This window comes from Micrasema longulum, unplaced genomic scaffold (genome assembly GCF_059751315.1).
Source record: "Micrasema longulum isolate JH-2025_06_02 unplaced genomic scaffold, ASM5975131v1 h1tg001557l, whole genome shotgun sequence".
Classification (NCBI taxonomy): Eukaryota; Metazoa; Arthropoda; class Insecta; order Trichoptera; family Brachycentridae; genus Micrasema; species Micrasema longulum.
In genome coordinates this window covers 465045-482740 of record NW_028278740.1, presented here as the reverse complement: position 1 = coordinate 482740, position 17696 = coordinate 465045, and the positions used below count along the sequence as shown (strand labels likewise).

Below are 17696 nucleotides of genomic sequence, written 5' to 3'. Positions count from 1 at the left end.
AAGTTAATGCTTGATACTTTATCGGCGTTGCCAACTCTACCGATTTTTCGGTAAACCTACTGATTTTGGGAACGGTTTTGAAGATTTGGAACAATTGTCAATTTTCAAAACATAATAGCAGCTACTCCCTCTTCCCACCGCTCCCCACGGTTTTTGAACTATTTCTGATATGCGAAACTGTTTCGTAAAAAAAAATTGTAGAGTAGCGTGGTAAAACTGTAGCTGCCAGGTAATGTGAAACTGTTTTTACCAGTGAAACAGTTAAAACAGTTTTTAGAGCAGTCTGACAAAATCGTAGTCACCTCCTCCCCCTCCTCCTCCCGTGAAAATAAAAAAACTCTATCTTACATAATAGTTTTTGGCAGCGCAGCTCGTCACAAGTCACAAGTAACAGTTTTTGTGAAACTCTTCTACCTGGGCTGGTATTCCGAACGCGTTTACAGCGCGCTATAATCCGTATTTAGTACGTAAAAACGCGCTATACCGCGCTATAATTTCGTTTGGAATACTAGCCCTGATAACGAATCTACCGATTTATTTGTCGAAATCTAGCGATTTTAGCTTGATGGAGGTTGGCAAGGATTGTCTATGACTAACAGTGGTGGCGGTCGTTTTTGTTTGTCTTAGATAATAATTATTGTGTTTTTTCCTTAAAAAGTCGAAATAATTCACTAATTGGGTTAAAAAAAGAGTGGTGTACATACAATTTTATCTATTATTAAGTGTTTTCAGTAGTTTGTGTTTGTTTTCGTTCTCTGTCCCGAAACCTAATAACCAGGTAACAATTATTTTTTCCATACACGTGTAGCCAAATTTTTTTTTGGTTTTTACAACTTGTTATAAATGAACGATAAAGAGAAACCTCCGGATCCACCGGATGGATCTCAATTAGATTCGTCGTGCGGTACAATGGACACTGTTCCAGATCCCGCCGAATTTGTTACAATAAGGCCTAAATCAAAAAAACTCAAACTTATAAATTCGGAGAGGAAATCGAGTTCTGAGTCAGACCGCCCCCTCCCACACAAAACACCTAGCCCCCGACCCTCAGCTTCTACAAACCCAGGTACTCCAGAGGTCACAAACACTTTATCGCCTATTACCACACCTACCAAAGTCCAATCCCGCATGTACAATGGAATGGATCGTGCTCCATTTATCGTACATGTAACAAAAGTACAAGTAGACGGCGTCACCCAAACCAACTTGTACGATATTGACTTCGGTCGATTTCTTCATAGAAACAATATTCGGACTGCCTGGAACGGAATCAAGTCCGTCGGCCGTAACCGTATTTCTGTGGAGTTTAAGACGGCAAACGAAGCCAATACGTTCGTAAAATCAGAAATAGCTAAAAAAGATAATTATAACGTTTTCATTCCGACTTTCCTAGTAACTAAACAAGGTGTTACCAAAGGCATCCCTTCGCACTGGTCTGAACAGGACATTGTGGAGAATGCCGAGGTACCTCATGGATTCGGAAAAGTAATCAAGGCTCGACGACTGAATTACAGATCGAGTAATGGTGACGTAGTCGAATGGAAACCCTCCCACACGGTGGTTTTGACCTTCGACTCAAAATCTCTACCTTCCCACATTTCCATCTTCAATGTGTCCCTCTCCGTAGAACTCTACGTATTTCCGACAATTCAGTGTTTTAAATGCTGTAAGTACGGACATACAAAGACTGTCTGTAGATCCCTTGTGCGCTGTTACAAGTGTGGCTCCTCACACAATGGGGAATCCTGCACGGTGGCGGCAGAAGATATAAAATGCCTCAATTGTTCTGGTAACCACTCTGCCACCAGCAAGCTGTGCCCTGAGCTTAAAAGGCAACAAAACATAAAACACACGATGGCTGACAGAAACATTTCATATATTGAAGCTTCTAAAATGTTCGGAAAAGCGACGATTTCCTATGCAGAAATCGTCTCTAAAACGACAAAACCGAATGTCAATGTTGTTATGCCCGCGCCCTCCGCGCCAATATCCTACAAAAAATCAGTAGAGAGGAAGTCGAGGTCAAAAAAACTACCTTCCAAACCTAATGTTCCTCATCATGACCCTTCACTTCTGTATTTCCCGAATGGACAACTTCCATCTGGTTCTAATGGGAATGCTTTTCCTAGCACAGTCCCAACATCGAACAATACAATTATATCTACCATATTGAGTATTCTAGTATCGATCCTTCAAAACAATCCACAAATACCGTCCAACGTCGCCCATCAACTTCTAAATATAACCTCCCTACTTAACCACCACCATGGCTCCTCAGATGAGGATTCTGCAGTGGAACAGCCATAGCATTTTTAATAAAAAAGAAGATCTCTTGCATACATTGCAAGAAGAATCTATTTCAATTGCGGCCATTTCGGAGACGTGGATGGTCCCGGGATCTACTATTAGATTCCGGGGATTCCACTGTCTGCGAGATGATCGTGAGGATGGGAAGGGTGGCTCTGCCCTCCTCATCAAAAACTCCCTTCCCTTTATCCCTATTAATGTCAAGACTGATGGCTGTCCTTTCCAAGTGACAGCTGCAAAGGTTAATGACTTGACCATCCTTTCCATGTATATCTCCCCAACCAACAAACCCTCAAAATCGATACTTTTATCTTTGTTCCAAAAATTGACCCCTCCGTTCCTTATCCTTGGTGACTTTAATGCTCACCATGCCCTGTGGGGTGCTCCGACATGCGACAGGTTGGGAAGAGATATTGTTGATCTCTTGGATGATCTGAATATGTGTGTCCTTAATGATGGCTCCGCGACGCGCCTTCAGCTTCCAAATCAGCGACCCAGTGCAGTGGATCTCACCATCTCCAGCGCTGCAATGGCACCATCTGTGCAATGGTCAATTAAGGATGACACTATTGGTAGTGATCATTACCCTATAGTAGTCAGCCTCATATCCAGCCATAGATATTGCCAAAGTGGCCTATCCCCTGGGGGAAGACGAAGACCGAGATACATTACAGAAAGAGTTAAATGGAGATACTTCTCTGACGACATTGAACTTAAAGTGAACGAGCTGCCCACCCCGACGAAAGAGAATGTAGTGAAGTGCTATGAAGCATTGTCATCATGCATCGTCGAAGCAGCAGACAAACATGTCCCTGTAAAGGAGAAAGGCAATAGAAGTAAACCCCCCCCTGCCCCATGGTGGGATAGCGAATGTGCGGAGGCAGTTTTGAAAAGGAAAAAGCAAGCTAAAGTTTACTCCTTAAACATGAGCCTAGAAAACCTGTTGAGTTTTAAACAGGTTGAAGCTAAAACAAAACGCCTCTTAAGAGACAAGAAACGACAAGGATGGAAAAACTTCTGTTGCTCTTTATCACGAGACGTGCCTATATCTACTGTTTGGAGCATGATACGTCGATTTAGAGGTTCTTTCACTCCACCAGTGAGACGTCCTGAGACCCTAGGGTGGGTTGAGGAGTTCGCCAACAAATTAGCCCCGCAGACCGCAAATAACTGGAATGAGTCTCCCTATTGGTACCAGTTTACAAATAGAAGCTGGTTAGATCATAGCTTCAGTTTAGATGAACTGAAGACTATTCTGACCCGGCTCACAGACTCAGCTCCAGGGATGGACGGTATACTGTATAGTTTTATCCAACATAACAGTGATCCTACCCTCTCCTACATCCTATCATTGATCAACATGATCTTTGAATCAGGAAACATCCCCCCTTCATGGAAAACCCAATCCATTATCCCTATCCTTAAACCCAACAAAGACCCAAACTTTGGGTCTTCCTACCGCCCCATAGCCCTCTCCTCCACACTGTTGAAAGTGGCGGAACATATGGTGAGACAACGCTTGGACTGGTTTGTGGAGAGCTCGAAAACTCTCCCCGAGTCTCAATTTGGATTCAGGAAAAGAAAGAGCACTATTGAAAGCGTGTCGGTTCTGACATCTGATATCAGAGCCGCTCTTACTAAGAAAGAATTTCTTATAGGTGTCTGTCTGGACATAAGTGGTGCATATGACAATGTTATTATCCATATTCTAGAAGCTAAAATGCTACGAATTGGAATCCCGCGAAAACTCACTTCCTTTATAGCAAATTTGATTCTCTCCAGAAAGGTAGAAATCAGTGTTCGCGGTCATGCTGTGGTGGAGAGAGAGTTGAGCAAGGGACTACCTCAGGGTTCTGTCCTGAGCCCGATTCTCTTCAATATCTATACGCATGACATAAGCGGAATTGTTCCCTCAGAGACAAGTTTGCTTCAATACGCGGACGACTTCTTCATGTATACATATGGGAAGGACCCAAATAATCTAGAAAATACTCTAAATTTAGGTATGAGAAACATCAGGAATTGGTTAGTGGAACATGGCTTGGATCTATCGACTGGTAAAAGTAATGCCATAACCTTTTGTAGACAGCGAAAAATCCCAACCATAAAAATTCAACACGGAGATGAGATAGTACCTTTTACGTCCCAGATTAAGTTCCTGGGAGTAATTCTGGACACTCATCTTACATGGAACTCATACATAAATCATATAGTAAACAAGTGTCAAGCCGGATTGAATACGTTAAGAGCAGTCTCGCGAGTATGGTGGGGGAGCCACCCTTTTATACAGAGACTTTTTTATACTGCGTATATCCGGAGCCATCTAGATTATGCCTCGTTCCTTTTAGAACCTTGTTCAAAAAAGAATCTCCAAAGACTTGACCGGATCCAATCCCAAAGTCTGAGACTAGTCGTCGGAGCCATGAAGTCATCTCCAATTAACGCTTTACAAGTAGAAGCTTGTGATCCCCCACTTGGTATGAGAAGACAATACTTGGCGGATAGATTTCTTCTAAAATGCTCTATCCAAAAAAACAACCTGCTCCTCAAAAAGGTACAATTTCTCTCTGACTGCGTGACATCCTCATCTTTTTGGTTTCATAAACCACCCCCTTTACTAGTCAACAGTTTTCATTTTTACAAATCTTTCAAATCTAACATTTATCCTAAAGACCTTCTTCCCCTTTATCGTTTCCCATTTAAAACTTCTATTTATGCCCCAAGTATTGAACTCACATTCGGAGTCGAAAGCCACCTACAGCCCCGGTGTACATTCAACCGTATTCGGTCGTCAAGATGGATAGGTTGGAAAATTATCTACACTGATGGATCTCGGTCAGATTCGGCAACCCATACGGGTGCGGCTATATATTGTGAAGACAACAACTTTCAAAGATTGTACAAATTGCACAAGAATGCATCTGTATTTACCGCAGAATGTATCGCAATCCGAGAAGCTGTCAAATACGCCTTAAGCTCACAATATAGCAAGTTCCTAATCCTGTCGGATTCCTTGAGTGCCTTACAAAAAATCAAATCCCCTCCATCCTTTTATCCCGAGGATGAGCTCTGCGTGGAAACTCGATTTCTTCTTTCTATATCAGAGGCATCCAATAAGAGTATTGTTATGTCCTGGATCCCTAGCCATTGTGGTATTCCCGGTAACGAAAAAGTGGACGCGTTAGCAAAGGAGGCGGTCCACTCCGGGGATCCTGCCTATAGTAATTTACTACCACTAGGTGATCTCCTTGTTATGACGAAGGAGAAGCAACTTCGCGCATGGCAAGAATATTGGGTAGCCTCTTCCCAAGCCAAGGGTAAACATCTTTTCCAACTGAAACCAAATGTTACAGAAAAGCCTTGGTTTTCCAAAGTGATTCTGAACAAGTTTGAGACATCCTCCATATGCAGAATGCGCATTGGGCACTGCTGCAATGGTTCTCACCTGTTCAGAATCCATGTCCGGGACTCTGCCATTTGCGAATGTCAGCTAGATGAGGAAGATTTAAACCATATTTTTTTTGGATGCCCCATAAATGATTGTTATCCTGATTTCCTATCCGACCTCTCTGATATCAATATCCCATTCCCTATTCATATTCTAACTCTCCTGTCCCCACCCAATAAACGTGTATTTAAAATCCTATGTAAATATCTAGTTGTAAATGGTGTAAAGCTGTAAATATGTTTTATTATTATATGTATACATTATATTAAATACTAACATACTAACTTTTACATATTATATTACTAACACATGTGTATATATGTAAAAAAAAAAACAAAACTACTCGACACTGGCCAGAACACCCAAGTTGAGATGTGAAAAGGCCATGAAAAAACGAAGAAGAAGGAGGTTGGCAATACTGTACAATACAATAATATTATGATATATGATCAAACGTCAAACTGACAAAAATCTTCCAATCATAGTTTTTGTAATATTCGTGTGATTGGAATGTATAAAAACGTTATTTTATGAAACTGTGTTAATATTGATCATTATAACTTTGCCATCTTTATGACATTATTTCTTCTAATTGATCATTTATTAAAATTATTAACAAATATATTTCGTGGTTATCACGATATCTAATGAGGTAAATCTAATATATTACGTAATTTATTTTACTGTGTTTATTATGTAGAGCTGGTAAATGTATATTTATCACAATTTTTATACATTTGTGTAGGGAAAAAAAACAACATTTAATTTAAATAAATACTTATGCTTTTATATACCTACTTCTCTTCTTGTTGCAGATTCCAAAAATACTTAGGTTTTAATAGCCTTTTACTCAAATGTGACAAATGCTTTTTTGTAAATAATTATTTTAAATCTAATTATCAATACATAATAAAACTCAAAGTAAGGATCAAACAAGTAACTAATGATAAAATATTGCAGATGAAATTTAAATCTTAGTGTATTTTGGTGTGGTTTTAGCAATGCTATGAAGTGCTTAATGTTAGTGAGAATAGCGACCAAGAGACCGTCAGGAAAGCATTCCTCGATTTGGCCAAAAGGTTTCACCCAGATTCGGGATCTCCGGAAGCTGATGCTGAGAAATTTAAAAATGTTGATTCTGCCTTTAGATTCATTAACAGGAAACATTCCCAAGATAGATGGGATGTAGATGAAAGAGTGCGAGCTAATGAGTTTGATATAAAGGTTTATTTCCACTTTTAATTCTTAAAAATAACCTAGTCGTAGTAAAAACTTTTAATAAATTTTGAGCATAAAACAGTTTGTTTACAAAGACAATAATATATTTATTAAGGAAATAAAAATAACCCAGTCGTAGTAAAAACTTTTAATACATTTTGAGCATAAAACAGTTTGTTTACAAAGACAATAATATATGTAGTGCAATCTCACTTTGTCTTCAAACATTTCATGCCAGGAATCGAACCTAGGACCACGAGCATGGTAGACGTTAACAACTACCGAATTATTTCCAACTGTCTTTAAGACAAAATCAGATTTTCTGTACAAGAATGTGTATATTTATATAAACATTTGAAGCACATTCCTCAGTAACCTGTAAAGGAAAATGTTTCATAAAAATAATTATATTGAGATTTTATTATTATTATATTAATGATAATAATAATATATATATATTTTTTATATTTTTCATACATAAAGTTCTATTTTACATATACAATTCAATTGTAATGTGGGCTTTGGTTATATTTTACACCAAAAACTGAAGGCTTATTCTGTCAAAATTTTATTTTGTAAGTTTGTTCATCATACTTATATCCATCCTACTCTAACACAATCAAAATCGTATTTCGTTCTCGTTCCCTCTCATATGATACAAAATGAATTAGTTACAGAATAATGCCATCGTATTATTTATACGCCTAGACACAAACATAATGAATTATGTTTATAAAACATATTTATAATTCACAATGATTAACTACTCACATGTTTTTTCAGAATGAATCATATCATTTATAGATAATTATTATCATACCTACTTAAAAAAATGTACATGTATCAAACAAAAAGTATTTTGAGTGTTCTTAATAAAGAAATGTGGAAGTTACATAGGCAGAATAGTAAATGTAAGAGGGTATGTAAAGTTCTCAAATCGGCCAATAACAGGTCATCAGCCCAGTAAATATCTGTACTTTCATATTCCCATTCCCTAAAAATGTCTTTATCTCTTGAGATACCAGTTGTTTATTTAGACATTTACATGTTGATTGTGTTCTGAAGCATACTGCACCGCAGCATCGGCAGTACCTAAGTTTTGAAGGAGTTGGTTTTGGTTCACCAGCTCAGAGAGAGAAGCAATGGCTTAAAAAGCGAGCGATACAAGCTGCCATTAATGTAACAGAACACAGAATCTCCAAGTCGATTGCCGGTGATGGAGCACTTACAAAGAAAGAAGAAAAAAATGGCCCAAAACACAATATAAAAACACAGTAAGTTCTTTAAAATCCATTGAAAATAAATTACTGTAAATTTCTAAACTCTACTTTATATTTCATAAGTAATAAAATGTATATTTCATAAATAAGAAGGGATTAAGTATTTATAAACTGTCCATATAGAAACTAAAATAGGACAATACAATGGAGTATACATGTAAAATGACCTATAATATTAATAATAATATTTGGACGATTTATATAGCGCCATTTTTGTAAAAAATTATCTCAAGGGGGCTTTACAATTGTATACCTAAACTTACATTCTAACTAAAATAAAGTAATATATTATATTTCCAGATTTAAAATTGAGGGTATGATAGTCTAAAGAAGTGGGATTTTAGTTGGGATCTGAACTGACTGGGACTGTCGATGATTCATAAGTTTGAAGGCAATTGGTTCCAGGCAGGGCCGGCAGCGGCAAAAGCACGATCTCCAAATCCAGTGTTTGGGGAGTGCCGGATTTCGACAAGTTTTCCTCTTCCTGAATCAAATGCTGACCTAGGAGTAGATTTTCTTTGACATGTATTTTCCCTAATACAAAGGTCCGATAGGTATTTTGGAGCCATTTCATGAAGGGATTTGAATACTGTCCAGCAAAGCTTGTATTTTATTCTCTCTGGGCTTTTTAACCAATGCAAATCTCGAAGATGTTATGAGAAATTGGAGATCGGTCTAAAAGGTGTTGTCGCTTTTTTGTCGCTGTCAATAGAAGCTCAGTTTTAGATGGATTGAGTTTGAGTCTGTTTGATGACATCCAGTTATTGACGGTTTGGATGCATTGAGACATACGATTTTTTAAATTGTTTATATCTTGAGGAGAGCAGTAAAAATAGATTTGTTGGTCATCCGCATAACAGTAATCTGAATGAGTGACCGCACAGACTGAAGTTAAAAACTATACAGAGATTCAACACTGAAGTGAGATGCATTTTGAAAACTTCCTGAAATCACATGTATCTATTTACAATGCTTTTAAAAATAATATAAACCTTACCAGGTTTCCAACAAATGAAAAATAGTCAAATGAATAAGGAATACATTTTTTTCTAATAGTATAAAATGCCAAAAATGTGTTTTTGTGAAATAATTTTTATACTTAAAGTCTGATAATATAATAAGCAACAAATTGAATATAAATATTTAAATTAAGAAATAAATTAATATTTGTTTTGCTTTATCATTTTCTATGTCACTAATTCTGATGGGTTTAGAAACATAATCTGTACCATTATTGAGGTACTTGCTATCCACTAAATCTCTAAATGAGTTTTTATGTTTACATTTTCAAATTGATATTAGATTGTTAATTGCATTAATTGCCATTATTTGTAAAATTATTAGTATCTAAAGTTTTATGCTTTCCAAATGACAAGAATAGGAAATAAAATAATTGGGTTTATAGGATCTTGACAAAAAAAGTGTACATACATATTCTAATACTGGTCATCATAGGTATAACCTAAGTTATTTTAGTGGTTTTAAACTTGTTTTAATACAAATAATATTTATTTGAGGGGAATTATTTAGCTTAATACAGAAAAAAAAATTTATTTTAATTAACACAGTGTACAGAGTTTATTTTGTAAATAATTAGGGTGGCAAAGGTGAAATAAAACGAAACAAGACAATTTTCTACTTACCTCTGTTTTGATTACTTGATGTTCCTTCCAAAATTATCTATATCATTAAATTACACAAAGTAATTGTTCAGTAAATTCACTACTAGATGCTTTAATGGGGAAGTTCAGTGGTTTTTTTTATTTGTAAATAGACTATTAAACTAAGCCAATTTATTACGTTTATTTTTTTATATCGTATTATCAGCGCTATGACTTTTTAAAATGTTGTGTTTTTGAAATTACTCCGCCTGTGATGTCTCAAGTTCTCTTCCCCTCGGTGAGTTCTACTGATTAGTCAGATGACTTACCGTAAACCGGAAATCTATTACAACTATCTTATCATTGGTTGATTGATGAGAAATAGTGTCGTCGTCCAAAGTAGTTTTTTTTTTCATACATTCTCAAGCAACATTGCCATACAATTTAATGCTCTAATTTTTACCACACAATAGAAAACAATTTTTATATTCAATTTCACGTAGGGGTGAACTTCCTCTGAAGCTATTTTGTAAACAAAAATTGTAATGTGGACAGTCAAAAATATCTGATGATAATTTTTTTTAAAGTTACATTTGTACTAACTTTGTATTTTTTTCATATTAAACTATAAACTTAGTTTATTTTATTAGTTAGTGATTTAAAAAAAAGTGTTCTCATTATTGAAAAATTACATTTCAGAGTTGGCTTTGATCGACTGGTTGAGGATCTTATACAGGAAGCAATGTCGAAAGGGGAATTCAAAAATTTACGTGGCTCCGGTAAACCACTTTCGTCGTATCAAAATATTAATCCATATGTTGATTTTGTTACACACAAAATGAATCAGGTACCTAATAAAAGTTTTCACCATTTACAGTTACCCATTTTTTTTTACTACTTTCCCACACATTGTGTTGACAATTATGTATAATATGTCTAGAACGCCCCAGATATCAACATACAAGGTGGCTGACTTGTCACTCGAACTATTTTTTAAATATTTTTAGGCACTATATTTTTTTAAAATAACTATGTACTGAAAATCTATCTTCAGATTATGGATTAAGCTGTTTTAATTTTTATTATTAAAGAAAACTTTTTATAATAGCGGCCCCATTGTGTAGTGGCTAAGACGCTTGCATCAGTTTCTGGTTTCGATTCCCATGAGATCACAAAATTAAAAAGTGATTTTTCTCACGCTTGGATATTCTGTCATAATTATCCACTATTATCTGGCCTCTTGGCCTTTTGGCCTGTTGTGTTGAATGAAAATAAAATTGTATTGCTTAAAATTGGTATAATAATTCATGTTTTATTATTAATTAAATTATTGATAATGACTAATACTAAAATAATACAAATTACTAGTATAAATTAATAAAAAAAAATCACTTATAAAAATTATCATACTAAATCATTTTTTTACATTGACTTTATAATATTTAGAATACTATTTTATTTTTTTATAGCAAAAATGTATTTCTGGATAAATATGTATTTTTTAATAAAAGGACATTTGGAATAATGTTTTTTTTACCATTTAAGGTTTTGATTGACAATGGTTTTACACCAGAATGGATTACATTGCAAAAAGAAATAAGACAAGAAATAGACATCTTGAGATCAAGTCTTCTAAGTGAACGGAGTCAGTTGGGTCCTCTTCCACTAACACCCCCTGAAGAACACTCCTGGATATTGTCTTTGGAAAATCACATGAAATCCATTAAAAATATAAACACTAAAATCAATCATTTTAATTTAGTTGTGCCTATTCTTAATAAACAAATGTGTCTTATTATAATTGAAAAAGAAGCAGAACGTGCCCTACAAATTGGATTAGATAATACAAATAAAATCAAAATTAATAATGATGAGACACAAATTCAAAAATCTGAATCATTACTTGGAGTACTTTTTTCAATTTTCAAATAAACACAATATAATTTTACCTTGTATGTGTTTTATTTATATTAGGGATGTGTAGTATTAATCAAAGGTTTACAAGATAATAAACAATACCGAGACAATACTTATACAAAAAATTTAACGCTCTATGTGAGATCACTTAATTAGATAAATCTGGAGCCTGGTAATAATGGTTACAGCCCCCCATAACAAATTCATTACGAACAGATTTATTGGTTTGTACATAAATAACATGGTTGTAAGAGCCCAGTATTTTTAAAGAGGTCACCTTCACCTTTCATTGTACCAAAAAATGTACAAAAAAACTGAACTGAAATAATTTTATAGTCCTTCAGTAAGAAAATCAAACATAAATAATACACAGGTACAAACTTTGATGGAACCACCCTTGATACTTCTTTCTACTCATATTCTTACAAAGACAAAAGTCAGGCTATGTAAATATTTCATTATTTTCCTTTTTACACCAAGTGGTGCATAGAGCACTGTATTGGTCCTCCAATTACAGCGTATCTTATGCTTACACTACTGGTGCCAGTCTAGGAATAATAAAATATTGTAGTGTAGGACTACCTTTAAAACCAATATTTCATGTCCACCCAAAAGTCACATCCAGGATCTCAAGCATGGTAGGTGACACAAAAAAGTGTACAAAATAAATATTTATGGTACTTGTGGAAGGGGTGATATTTTTTACAAGTATGAATATACATAAGCTAAAAATGTAAAACGACATTCATAAACTTATGAAAATCTTGTACAAAAAATAAGGAACCTCATTGAAAAAGTAATGCTTTTATGTTTTTACTGTAGAAATTGTGGCACCTTTCATAATGAGCAATTCGCATAGCGAGCAAAAAAGGTTATGAAAAATGTGCTCCTTAACGAGCGATGTTTTGCATAACGAGTGACGCAGAAAGGAGAAATCCTATCTTTACGTCACTCACTTGTGAGCCGAGACTTCCACGCCAGTGCGTCAGTCTCTGGTTAGCACGATATTGCTGCATGTGATTACACATTTTTTCAAACCTCTGTTCAGACATTATTTGCAAAGTTAACCCTTGCAACCATGTCCCTGAAAAAAAAGTCACAAGAAGACAGCCATAAGAGAATGAAACCTAAAATAATAATAAATCAATAAATAAACAACCCCATGTTCATATGACTTTTTTCCTTCTATTTTATTCCCCCCGTGATAACTACGATTCTGAAACGAATCATTCTCGTTATGAAAGGTTCCACTGTATTCTGATTAGATAGTTGATAAAATATAGTTTTCATAGTGATTGGTGAACGTTTCCCTAATGATCAACTTTATATATTTTATCTATGGTAATTAATTAGTCAAATGTCAGTCAAAACTCGTCAGTTTTTAATATTTTTTATATCTTGGTTATTATTTTTTATAGGTACATAGTTGGTTAATCCATTATTATTAAGAAATAACTTTGCTTTCGATTTGTGCATTGTGCATGTGATGTATTTTTATGAATATGCGTTTTGCAGTAAGTTATTTTGTAATTTGTAAACTAGTAAAGATTGGTTTTCTAATAATATTTTTTAATTTGAATAATACTAATATCTTGGTGTCATAATTTATGTTGTTCTTACATGTTGTATTACATAGATGCGTAATTAAGCGCATGTTCGTATCGAATCCAATGTTTATTTGGTTTTGTTTTTACTTGGCATACACCATATGAAATTTACAGTAAATTTAACAATACTGTATTAAGAGTCAGGGATTTTTGTTATTGTTCTACACTATGTTGTTGGCACTATCGTATTGTCCCAAAATTAGAAGCGGGAAGAAATTATGAACTAACAGGGTTTTTATCGGTGTCGGCGATGTGATTTTTGCCACTTGATGGCATTTTTTGGTTTGCCAGAATTTTTTCGAAAAAAACTATTTCTTTTACCTAAGAATAGTACTATATAATTCTATATTTACCAAAAAAATTAGGTTTTTTCATTTGAATAACAATAAACATTGAATCATTGTGATATGGCAATGAATAGGTTGTCCAATTGTAATTATTTTTACAAAATAATTATTTATTTTAATTATCAGCGGTATTGGTGTAGTGTAATCTAAATAAACAAAAATGTTTGCTATTAGTAAAATTTTAAATATGATTTGTATGCCAAAAACATGGTGGTTCAAAATGTGTCGGATATTGAATAATAATTTATGGCAAATACTTTTCTTGAGAGGTGTTTAGTCAGAAGGCGTCTGATTAAATATTTTTACTAAGCATTCTTAGAACTCAATTGAAATGAAAGTGTTTAAATTGTTTCCTTGACTTTTGGGCATAAAGGTCATTCATGTATTACGACATTGATTTGAAACTACATTAGTCATTGATCTATCAAGATGGACAAAATATCTATGTACTTAAAATATAAAGAGTGACTTATTATATGAGTTGGCGAAAAGGGAAGATGCTGTATTTATTTTAGTATTGCCAAATTAAAATATTTTTAGTTTTTCATGGTTATTCAAAATGAGAATACATATTATTTTATTTTAATTTTTATTAACAAAAACAAAAGAAATTGTAAAAATAAATAAGTAAAAGTAAGTAACCGTTTGAATACAAAAAGATAAAGAGATTCTCGTGGTTAGGAAGGAATCCTTTTTTTAAGGAATATATCTAATAGTTTTTACATTAAAAACATTTTTTTGGTGTTATCTGTTAAATATCACTTAAACAACCAATGACAGGTCATACACCATGTAAATGCCTAGACTTCCATAATCTCTTCTTAAGGTTCAGAAGTAGTAATCTGTAGAAATATCTGTCAACAATTAAATTTTTTTCATAGTATTTATTATTTTAACCTTTCTTAAGAAACTAAACCAATAGTCAATTAATGATATATTTTAGCAATTTAAAAGTGCATCTAGTTGAGTACTTTCTTTACTTAGCAAAAATTAATAAATTAAAAACAATGTTTTAGCGTGTGCAATATAATATCCACTATAGTTAACTATAGTATTAATGACCATGCAAGATTATCTATGCCTACTGATAAAACTTATCTCCATTTCATTATACATTCAACCTTTTTGTGTTGATAATGTTCACATGTTCAATGTATAGTCCCATTGCTATCAGTATTCAGAGATGAAATTTAATTGTGTAACATAAAATAACTCGCTTCCTGCCTATGTGTTTTGTGGTACACAAAAAAAAGATGCATAGACAGTAAACTGTGGGAAAATGCTTAAACCGGATTATTGCAATGATAAGAATATTTATCATAATATCTCTTAGGATAAAATTCCGATGTTTACGGTACCCAATCCCAAATTTCTCTTTTGTTTAACGGACTAATTCACTGATATTACTGACGAATATTCTAGCCAGCATTTAGTTCTGGTCTATCAAATTATTATTTATACTGTAATTATGTTACTTATATCTACACGTCACATGCATAGATCCGGGTTGTAGTCCCGCGGTAGTATTGTGGACTCGTGGATCATAGGTCCGAGGTTTAAACCTTTTCTACCATGACTTTTTTCCCATTTTCTATCACAGTTATTTATGACTTTTAGAAAATGGCGATTGTACATTTAAAAAAAAATTCTTCAGATATTTCCATAGAGAATTTAAAATAGTAAAAAAAGAATGTATTACTTGAATGGGGAACGTTCAGTCTCCTACTCTGTTCAGAGAAGGTTGAAAAAACAGTTGACACCCCCCAGCCCATTTAAAAAAGATTTGATCCAATCATATCAACAAAATATTACTAGAGACGGATATGTTAATGTTGTACTGAGATAAATACCTAGAGATTAAATCACATGTGTATTTTTTTTTTTACCATTGTGCTTTCTATCAATTAACCTTAAATCAATCCTCGCAATTACATGCTCGCAGTCAAGATAATCATATTATATTTATTTTTTATACGTAATGCATGTCTGGCTACGATCAAGATTATTATTTACATGTGTTGATTACATATAATTAAATAATATAAATGCAATTATGTACTCACATAAATGCATGTGGAGTAACTATTAAATTTTAATTATATTTTCTTTTCTTGTAAAAACAATACCAAATCAAGAATTGTAGATGAGCAGTCATATCACAGACAGTATTTACTTATTTCGTGTAAGCTTTTTTTAAGTGATGATTAAAAATATTTCAATTTGTTCATATCGTCAGTATACTGACTAAAAACCCACTAAAAGTACCTTTTTTAAAATGTTTTCTGGTAAAACCATTAATCCCATTTACCAGATTTTTTTTTCAAAATCTTATCTCTTGAAACATTTTAAAGAAAATAAGATGGGTTCATAAGTATGTACCATGTCCAAATTGTGAATAAGGAAGACCAGTAATGACTTCTGTTAAGTCAGACATTCAAATAGATTTTTCTCAGTTTAAGCAATACCGAACACGGTGAAAGGTGATCTATTTAATTATATGGTCATTGACTGAGCCTACCTACCTCTGTTTTAAGACAGTATCTGGGAAGTGTGTTTACTAGGGATGGAATGACTGAGAAAGATATTGAAAGGAGGGTAAGTGCTAGGAACAGAGTGAACGGTGCACTTATATTGTATCACTGTCAATATTCCTCCCTTTCACACAACATTTGGACAAAGGTGCAAGAATTATTTTTCTGCCAATTTATTTAATATACTTCCACATAAAATTAAGTTAACTAATAACAAACAATGTTTCGAAAGATAAATCAAAATCAGTCTTTAATCGGCTGTCATGAAAAGTCGATGTTTTAAATATACAATAGTCTACTTAATTGCCATCGATATTATGATTGTGTTTTTCCATTATTTATAATACATTCATAGACCAGTTCATTTGTAGCATCCTGATTTTATTCATAAAAAAGCTGTTAAAACATTGTCTTTCATAAGGTCGTGCGCTGTAGCTTTCAACTGTGCTAACCTAACCTTACTTTACATTTCGTTATGCAGGTATTATTAGTAAATATTAAAGATGTAAAAATAAAATAACTTTCATTGAATGTGGAGCTTTACGAATGACAGTTAATGAAATTTACTAAATCAGTGAGGGAAAATATTTTTCAGATTTATGTGATATTCTATAAAATGTAATATTCTGCCTATGTTTGAATATCCACATTTCCTCAACTCTTCCATCTGTTGACTTTGAAATATAGATTTTTAAACATAGGCATAATGCTGAATGTTACACAGTGTGTAAAGTTATCACTTAAACCAGCCAATGATATGACAACAAGTTGATGCCTTGACTGTTGCAATAAATTTCAATCTTGGCTTCTTAGGGACTGGAATCTAGTCTTGTCTACAAATGTTTGGACGGTTATTGACTTTAACCCTTGTGTGGCTATAATGTCACATGACTCTGCAAAGAATGCAAGACTTGATATATCTATCTTATTTTTTCAAATAATGAAGTCGTATTTTGCTAGAATAGTCCTAAATTATATGTTGTTTTTTTTTACAAATTATGGAAAATATGTGTTAACTTTTTGTTTTCACATAGCTGTATTTTAAAATATGTCATCTTTGCTTAATGTAATGCGATGTTACAGCATGTTTTTAAGAGTTAATCCAATACATTTTTTAATCCTTTTTTTGTAGTGCCTTTTCGGGAGCCGACCTGCAATGAATCACAAATTCATCCTGACTCTCGCCATTGGCGTATCCACCGGTTTTAGTTTTGCTTATATTCTGCTTATCTCTAGTGAATATAGTTCGAGAAATGGTTGGTTTGGGTAAGTTTAAATTATTTATTATATATTTTTTTACCATCGAATCATATGATGAATGCCGGTATTTACTATCATCATTATCGAACCCTTATTCGTCGGTCCATCGAGTCAAAAACATTAATCAAAAACATTCGGTCAATAAAACAATTTACAGTCGAACTTCGTGTTTAAAAACAT

General features: G+C 33.8%; 2 protein-coding genes across 4 annotated transcripts in view; both read left to right on the top strand.

Annotated features, from left to right (window-relative positions):
- Positions 1 to 463: 463 nt before the first annotated feature.
- On the top strand, positions 464 to 11802 carry LOC148274910 (dnaJ homolog subfamily C member 28). Of its 3 annotated transcripts, none has more exons than XR_015824164.1 (7): positions 464 to 571; positions 6164 to 6407; positions 6571 to 6676; positions 6755 to 6979; positions 7757 to 8247; positions 10554 to 10701; positions 11400 to 11802. XR_015824164.1 is itself a non-coding variant. In XM_088236418.1 (7 exons), the coding sequence occupies exons 2-7, from the start codon at positions 6403 to 6405 to the stop codon at positions 11784 to 11786; spliced, it is 1080 nt and encodes a 359-aa protein (XP_088092544.1). In that variant the 5' UTR covers positions 464 to 571; positions 6164 to 6402; the 3' UTR covers positions 11787 to 11802. The 3 variants fall into 3 exon arrangements, 2 of the variants coding, with proteins under 2 accessions (XP_088092544.1, XP_088092545.1); XM_088236418.1 differs by having other exon boundaries at positions 8039 to 8247; XM_088236419.1 differs by lacking the exons at positions 6164 to 6407; positions 6571 to 6676 and having other exon boundaries at positions 551 to 571; positions 8039 to 8247.
- A 1320-nt stretch (positions 11803 to 13122) lies between these two features.
- The window catches only part of LOC148274909 (uncharacterized), a 30408-nt gene continuing 25834 nt past the window's right edge, over positions 13123 to 17696 (top strand). The window contains exons 1-2 of the mRNA XM_088236453.1: positions 13123 to 13285; positions 17389 to 17522. Of these exons, the coding sequence (XP_088092579.1) occupies positions 13268 to 13285; positions 17389 to 17522 (152 nt within the window). The 5' untranslated portion in view covers positions 13123 to 13267. The remainder of the gene's footprint in view (positions 13286 to 17388; positions 17523 to 17696) is intronic.